Source organism: Limulus polyphemus, unplaced genomic scaffold (assembly GCF_000517525.1).
Source record: "Limulus polyphemus unplaced genomic scaffold, Limulus_polyphemus-2.1.2 Scaffold1770, whole genome shotgun sequence".
Classification (NCBI taxonomy): domain Eukaryota; kingdom Metazoa; phylum Arthropoda; class Merostomata; order Xiphosura; family Limulidae; genus Limulus; species Limulus polyphemus.
Window position 1 is genome coordinate 193982 of NW_013667380.1, and position 9351 is coordinate 203332.

General features: G+C 31.9%; 1 protein-coding gene across 1 annotated transcript in view; it reads right to left on the reverse strand.

The window, feature by feature from the left end:
* LOC106464884 (neurofibromin-like) overlaps positions 1-9351 on the reverse strand; it is a gene marked incomplete at its 5' end in the record, with an annotated part of 99781 nt that overhangs the window by 49453 nt on the left and 40977 nt on the right. Inside the window, 6 exons of the mRNA XM_022392687.1 lie at positions 913-1036; positions 1379-1546; positions 2722-2961; positions 5839-6013; positions 8538-8668; positions 8930-9022. Coding sequence (XP_022248395.1) covers positions 913-1036; positions 1379-1546; positions 2722-2961; positions 5839-6013; positions 8538-8668; positions 8930-9022 — 931 coding nt within the window. The remainder of the gene's footprint in view (positions 1-912; positions 1037-1378; positions 1547-2721; positions 2962-5838; positions 6014-8537; positions 8669-8929; positions 9023-9351) is intronic.

Here is a 9351-nt window from a genome sequence, read left to right on the forward strand (position 1 = left end):
CGCACAGAGAATCCATTTTTCATCACTGGTGACAATTCTGTCCAAAAATAGTTCATGCACATTACATGCTAGAAGAGATGAGGCAACGTTCACATGTTGGAAACGATGATCATTGGAGAGTTCGTGAGGCACCCAAACACCTTCTTTATGGAGGTTTCCCATATTCTTTAGATGTTTACTTATTGTTTCATGAGAGACATACAATTTCAGGGCCATTTCACAAGTGTGTTGTTTTGGGTTAGACTCAACAAGTGTCTTCAGAGCATCAGTTCAATTCCAACATCTTGGCCCCTGCCATCACAGTTTTTTAAGGCTAAAGTCACCTGAACAAAATTTGCTGAACCATTGTTGACTCTTAAAAACATTTCCATAAACATCTTTGATATTCTCTGTGGCACTGTTTCCCTTCTTTTATATTGAACAGCATTACATGCCAATTGTGTGTCTAGTCATGTGCCATCACTATAAGGGATTAGAGTATACTAAACTTTACACATTATATAGGCTACACTACTGTGAAGTTTAGGCAGTTCGTTTAACTATTATACGTGATGTATATTTTTTTTGGGGTGGTTAATGAAAGTGTTCCAAAACACATCACTAATTTCTTGATGACCTAATATATTCTACGGCAACAATTTGAATAATATCAGAGCTTAATAACAAACCTAATTCAAGCAAGTAAAGTTCTTTCCCTGAAACAATTATCTGTGCAAAACTAAGTTATTATATGATGCAATTATCAGTTAATTACAAGTTCTTATTCAAAAACATTATTTGCATAAGAATAAATTGTTAATCAAAAATAATTACAAGCACAAGTTCTTACTCAGAAACAATTATTTACACAAGTTAAGTAAAGGTTCTCACATCAGAAATAATTATTAGCTCAAGTATAAGCATAGTTCTTACCCGGAAACGATTATCAGCACAAGTGTGAGTGAAGTCTATAACTAACTCAAATGGTTTGTGACAAAATGGTTTAAGTGTCAGGATCACATGATAAATGAGTAAGTCACCATTTGTTTCTCCAATTCTGGAAGCAAAGAAATTTACAAGTAAAGATACTAGATTATACAATAATCAAACAGTGGACAAAATAATTCTGAAACATATTCTAGGAAAACCACCATTGATATTAGTTAAACAATTACCTAAGGGGCTCTTGTTTTCCTAAATGTAGTATATATATATATTATTAGTTCACTTTTGAGTGCTTTTTAAAACAAAACAACATAATACAGCTTATAATGAAAGGACAATCTTTAGTCCTCATTCCTTCAAAATAAAAGGCTGAAAATATTATTTATATTCAACAAAATTAAAAACCACATAGAATATTTTTAATACACATTATTCTTAAAAATGGCTTACTCACTTGTATCTCCTGGCAATGTAATAAAAGACTGGGTTCCCAGCCTTTGACGTGCCTGCTTGGTAGAATATGTTCAAACTTTTTATGGATTTGAACTCATCCTTCTCATGCATGTTGTGCTTTGACATGATTTCCTCAAACCTTGTACTGGTCATATCCATGCTGCTCCACCTTAAGAATAAGGAAGAAAAATTAGAATTTCAACCTGAACAGCACTTTATGTGCAAAGAGTCAGGTATAGTTGGCCCTAATTTTAAACTACTAACTACAGGGAGAGTACCCAGCCAGCAACACCTGCTACCACAAAGGTCTTGTCCAGCTTTTTGAACTGAATAACGAGGTTGACTACTACTTTTATTATGACCCCACAGCCAAAAGTGCATAATGTGTTCCATCTGTAGCCCAACATGCTAACAACTAAGGCACGTGCAGTCACGAGAAAACTACTACAGGAAATTTCACACATGGCAAAATTTGTTCTATTTGATGTTATACAACTTGTTCTTATACAAATGAATATGAGGAATTCAAAAAAGTCACAACTGTCTAAAATGATAACAGATATTTTTGATAAGTCTCTTCATGGCAATGACAATTTTCACCACCTCATTTATTTTAAACATCGAGTAATACCAAATACACAAGTTTTTTTTGTTATTGATAAAATGTCACAAAATGCAAAGCTTACTTCGATGATATTCCATATTTTCCCAAAGCTCAGTTTCTTACGTATATATAAATAATTTTGCAGAAAAAAACCACAAAACATTTCTCATGATCAGTGGAATTTCCCATACAATTCATTAAAATTCTACTGAAATGTATTTAAAAGAAATATACCATACATTTTGGCTTAGATTTTAAAAAGCTATGAAGATTTTTAAGAACTTCAAACTTCTTTGGAAAACACTGACATTTTAGTGAATGAACAATAATTTTTGACACTGACAGGCAAAAAAAACAACAAACAAATGGCCCATCACATACAATAAAATGCTTATAATTAAATATACATGAAATGGAGTCACCATCACTGTTCACATTAATCTGTGGATATTTGTAGGTTAATTTCTACTGATGAATATATATTTGAATTATGTGAAAACTAAATGGTACTGTAAACTTATCATATATATATTTTCAATTACAGATAATATATTAAACATGGTTTTACAAATCATAAAACAACATCATCTAAATTCATAAAGATGTGTAAATTTGAAAAGCAGAAAATAAAAGGAAATGTTCAACAGGTGAGAAAGTAGCAATATTATACAAAACACAGACCAGAATATAAAAAAATTAATAGCTAACTTAAACAAACGAAACTTCACAGTAGAACCTACTGAGAATCCACAGGCTTATGTTCAGGAGGTCCCAAGTATGCCAGCAAAGTTACCATCTTATCAAATGGTCTACGTCCAACAGCTTTGTGATCTCTTGAGCTCGACAGGTAATCTCCTATCTTTTCCTGGTGATTCCACAAGAGACGATGAAGAGCATGCACATTGGCATCACTGATGAAAGACATGCTGTGACTAGTCTGGTCCAAGGATTCACAGTCTGAGGTAATCTCAATTACCCATCTAAAAAAGAAACAAACAGTATTTAAATCAAGTGATTTATGGATTTTTGTCCTATAAAACAAGATTCATATAGTCTTCAAACAAAATGTTCTCATAGTTTTGTATCACAGTTTCACACAGTAAAGAACTGAGATTAATCCAAGCTGCTATATCAAAACACTAAAGCACTGATATTAATCTAAGATGCTAGAGCAAAACACTGAAGCACTGATATTAATCTAAGATGCTAGATAAGAACAATATATCACGGAAATTAATCTAAGCTGCTAACTCAAAATAATACACCACTGAGATTAATCCAAGCTGCTAAATCAAAACAATACAACACTGAAATTAATAAAAGCTGCTAGATCAAAACAATTCAACACTGAGATCTAGTCCAAGCTGCTAGGTAAAAACAATAAACTAATGAGGTAGTAGATCAACAGATTGAAACAATGCACCACTAATAGTAATTACAAGCTGAATGATGAACAGATCAAAACAATATGCCAAGGTTAATAAAAGCTACTAGAAAAAAACAATAAGCCAGTAAACTTAAATCTAAGAAGCTAATTACTGAAAATATATATTGATACGACCACTTCAAAAATGTACAACAGGGCAGAAAAAAATGAAACCATAACTTCTGAACTGGATTAATCCCACAAGCTTGATGAAAACCATAAACACCTTGAATTAGTACAAATAACTGTTTCATCAACAGCAAATGCTATATTTTAAAGCCACGAGCACAAACCTAACATGATTGAACAATCTAAGAACTTTGGCACCCATCCTTACTCTACAACACCTTAAAATACCTATGTAATGTCAGTTACCCAAAATAAAACATGGAACTGGGTAGAAGCATCATAACATTTCTCATAATGTGTCAAATGAACAAACTGAATATTTTCCTCGGCTTTTCATTTTCTGGACCAACAAGGTATCATTGATATTCCTTGGCTATTACATTTTTACAGTGGAAATGCTTAACAATTGCATGAAACTTATTATGAATTTTCTAAATGATAGTAGTTTGTGTTTGTGAACAATTCATATAATTTGTTTAGTACTTTTATAAGTTTCTAGGTAGTGCAACTTCCCAAAAATACTTTTGTTCATCTTTATAATTATAATTCTTTTGTATTGTTGACCAAAAAGTTCCATTTTATGTCTACTCAATTTTAACTTGTTTAATATTCATTAATATTAATATTACACTCGTTTTTTGATACTTTATTTTGTCTTTTGCTGATGCAACTGACACCTTGAAGTGATAGATTATACAGAATGCAGTCAGTCAACATCATCCACTGCCAACTCTTGGGTTACTCTTTACCAATGAATAGTTGGATTGACTGTCACATTATTATGCCCCCATGACTTAAAAGACACATACAACTCACAGACTATGAGTTGAGTACCCTAACCAACAGGTTGACAAAATTGAAAAAAACTTTTAATCAATTACCCATAACCTCATGTTTGACAAGGGTGTCAACCATTACCTTTGTGAGGCATTGTAGCACAATTTGTGCCAAGAATATTTTTGGTTGAGAAAAGTTTATATCTAATAATTAGGGTTTGTATTCAACAAATAACAATTCAACAAAAAATAATTTCAGTTATCAGAATAGTTTGACATTACTTACCATACTCACTACACCTAACTAAACTTTACTTGGAGTTTTGAAGAAATTTCAAACAGATATAATTTAACACAAAACATTATTAGAAACAAAAATAACATTAAAAGAAATTATTAAAATGTTTTTGATCTGTGGTTTGTTCAAAACCTTTTTTCATGCTACTGGAATTCTGGCTGGTTAACATAAGAACTAGGGAAACACAGGTAGTAAAATTTGGCCAATTAATGGGTTCGGGTACCCAGTCACTAAGCTTTCTCCCCTTGCCCCCCCAATAAAACAACATACACAAAAATTAGAAACAAACACAAAACTGATGTTTTAACCGAATAATCACCAACAGAACATTCAAGTTTTACATTCAACTTTCAATGCCTAGCCCCAACTTCTCAAACCCTAACCCCTATTGTTATCAAAACCCACACCTTCCCCAGAAATCCACTTCTCAAGCAATGCCTGTTATTAACCCCTATTGTTCACTGAATCCCTGACTTACAGTAGGCAGTCAGTTTTTGTTGCTTGGAATGCATTTTTTTTATAACTAAACCAATTATTGACTGTAAATTTCAGTACCACGTTAGTTTCCACAAAGATTAGAGCTTAGATGCCTAACTTCGACACTCGGCCAGAGCTGAGTATTACCGGGTAGCCTAATACCTGGCTGGGTACCCGTGCATCTCTAATATCAACAAATCCATTATTACAGTTAAAACCACCTTTTTTACTCTCTCGTGATGTAGATAAATTGGAATCTGTTATACCCAACTGTTTTTAGCCTTAAGCTTTAGCCATCTTCAAAGATCAGCTTCATGGAGAAATATTAGACTACCTACTGTCACATCAAAAAGGAGGTACTCATATTAATAAAATCACTAACAGAGAAAGAAAATGACATGAAAAGTAAGGTATGGATCATTATATTTTGAAAGGATAATACTTAGTTAGAAAACATAAACCTGAGCTTTGAGATGAGTGGAAAAATTTGAAAAAAAAAGGACAAAAAAAAACATGCATTGTTTTGGGGAAAAATCATTGGAAATGTACAGAAATAAAATTTGTAGTATTTGTGAAATAAATACACTGAATAAATATTAGAATTGTATTTTTCACTTAAAATTGAAAATTTCAGATGTAGTTGTGATATAGTTAACTACTTTAATGTTTCTCAGTCAGGCTATGTTTCTATTATAATGAAGTGCATGTGTACACACACAATATATGATTTACACTAATTAACAAATCTCACCTGCGACCAATATCAAAATTACTTCGCAGAAAATCATTAAAGGGCAGCATATGCTGTTCTTTACTGAACTCTACGTGATTGGCTGTATTTTGTAGGATTTTAGACATAAGCATCAGTCCTCGCTTTGTCTTGGGTGATGGCTGTTTTTCAACAATCCCCATTTCATATGGAGAAACTACAGAGGTAAAACACAGCTGGTATTTTATAAGTAATGGCACAAAAAATACAATATAAACTTCCCTGAATATAACACCTCCGTTTATGATTTAGTACACAAATATATCAGTCAGTATTTTGTAAAAAACAATACAAACTTTACACTGAATACAACACTTCTATTTATATATTATTACACTAAGAAAAACGTCAGTATTTTGTAAAGAACAACACGAACAATACATTACAAACTTCAAACTGAATAGAATACTTCTGTTTATGTTTCATTACACAATGAAAACAAGAAGCTTATGATAAACAGTGGTCTGACAACTGAAGAAAATAAGAACTTTCTGGAATATACAATAGTGCTTTGTATTCATCAAATATATTAACACGACTGTTGTAAGATGATAAAATACAGGATTACTAATAAAGTACAGTTTAATGTGATGTAAAAATTACAATAAATTTAGGATAACAAAGGTATTTTAAGCATTGTAGAGTTTTGACTTTAATGGCCTGTTTCTAGAGTGGGACAGCATTTCAGCTCCTATGATTATGCCTCAATATAAAAGACTGCTTCAGCCTGTTTCCAGAATGGGACAACATTTCAGATACTACAATGAGGCCTCAGTATAAAAGACTGCTCTGCTTGTTTCTAGAGTGGGACAACATTCTGGCGTCAATCTAAAAAACTGCTTCAGCCTGTTTCTAGAATGGGACAACATTTCAGCTATTATGATGAGGTCTCAATATAAAAGACTGCTTCTGTCTGTTTCTAGAGTGGGACATCATTCTGGCTTCTATGATGAGACTTCAATATAAAAGACTGCTTCTGTCTGTTTCTAGAGTGGGACAACATTCTGGCTTCTATGATGAGACTTCAATATAAAAGACTGATTCTGCCTATTTCTAGAGTGGGACAACATTCTGGCTTCTATGATGAGACTTCAATACAAAAGACTGCTTCTGTCTGTTTCTAGAGTGGGACAACATTCTGGCTTTTATGATAAGGTCTCAGTACAAAAACAAAATGTCATTCCATTCTAGAAACAGGCAGATGCAGTCTAATAAAGCCAAAACTGTACAAACATTTTCAAAACGTAAGTACACACAAAATTGAATTTTTATTAATTTCAAAAAGATTATAAGCCACTTTCATAAAACAAACTGGTAGAAAAGTCTATTATCTGAAGATGCAGGATTTGTTTATTCTTTAGGTCCTTTGTGATATTCATATTAGCTAAAACACCATGAGACCAAAAATTAAACTCATGAGTATTTTGCTGTCCATGAGTGTCAATAAAAATAAAACAAATAATACATTTCAAGTGTGTTATGTGGCTGAAAGGAAGAACAATTTCAACATCTGTGTCCATTAAAAACCCCACATTTAAAACAGCATTTTTTTTTACCTATGTGTCCAAATAAGAAATATATATGATATTATATCTTATTAAATTTTGACTTTTGTTGATCTAACTTCCATTTTGTATCTTTGTTGATCTAATTTCCATCTTGTATCTTTGTAAAATTAATTATGATAGCAATGAAGTAGTATCAAATTTCCTATGTCCTCTCATGATTTTGCCATGTAGTTTACACAGTATCAGCCTTTGGCCTTTTTGTTTTTAAAAATATCAAATTAGAATCTTCTGTAAACTATCTTTAATATTTATAATATCATTTTATTTATACAAGTTGTCACAAAGATAACCAGAATAAAAAGACAGAAAGCACCAGATTTGTCCAGTAATAACTTAAGTCACTTCTGTTGTTGGTGCATTCACAATAATAGAATAAATTCTTAAGGGCCACGTGTCTGACAATAAGATCTTAGTCACTTCTATCATTGCTGTGTTTGCTAGCATCCACAACAATGACATGAATTCTTAGGGGCCATGTGCCCAACAAAAACATTTTGATCAATTTCACCACTGTTGTGTTTGTTAGCATTTGCAACAATAATATAAATACTTAAAACCATGTGTCTACCAACACGATTTAGGTCAGTTCTAATATTGCTATGTTTGTTAACATCCACAATGACAACATGAATCTTTAACAAGCACTTGTCTAACATTAAGATCTTAGTCAGTTCCACAACATCCAAAACAAGAAGAAAAATCCTTTATGTGCTAGGTATTTGAAAGATATTGGTTGGTTCTATTATGGCTGTGTTTATTTGCATTTACAAAAAATAACATAAGTACTTAAAAATAATGTGTCCAACAATAAGATCATGATCAGTTCTACCTGTGCTATGTTTTGTAGAATTTGCAAAAATATCTCGAGAATAATATTTCAGAAATCCATTTCCTTTTAAGAATATAAGTCACATAAAAATCATTTGACCAAATTGATTGCAATGTAATTATTTTCCCCATTACAGAGTTTTAAACTAATTATTGATATTTTCAGGCTTTATCATACCAAAGCTGAATTTATTATTCACTGGACTGTAAGATAAAAACAGCATCTTAATTTTTTTATGGAATGCTAAAGTTACTAAATAATCTGTTCTATAGAAAACTACAAACCTATAACTGGGTTGATAAATCTCAGAAAGATTACTGTTCCAACAGCACTGATGTTTGGAGGAACATTGGGAAACCTTTTGTTCAAAACCTGGTAAAGACAGTGACACATGCTTCTCAGTTGAGGGGGGAAACTAAAATAAGAAAAATTCAAACCAAAATTTTATTGGCTTAACATGACATGTATATTATTAACAAATACACCAAAAAATCAATTCAGAAGAACAATAATTGACAGTCCCTTTTTAAAACCAATAACATTTTTTATTCCCAGGAATAAGGTTAATATATTCTTGTGTACATTGTTTATAGACCTTTAAAATTAAATGCAACATATCAGTAATTCTACTCAAGTTTGTTTTTAATTTGCAGTTGAACATCCACCACATCCATACCTATCTGCCGAGGAGATAATAGCATTGAATACCCTCTGAGTAAGTGAGATCAAGTTTCTTTGGTTTTCTTCTACATCCTCTCCCTCTTCCAATCTATGAAAAGATAAATTATATTCCACAATTATCAAACAACATACATCACAACATAATACCTATTTCTCAGAAAAAAAAAATTAACAAGGTAGAAAATATATATATATTATTATAAAAAAAAATAGTAGATTCCTATGGGAAAATACTACTGTATAGAACATCTTATAAAAGGATCAGATTCACTGAACATCTCTTAAAAATTGAAGCTGAATATCATAACTTTGATTACCACTTTTTTAGATGAGCCCTGGTAAATACACGAGCTAATGACAACAATGTATATGTGAAACTACACATACTGTTACGACAGCGGAAGTCGCACGATGCCG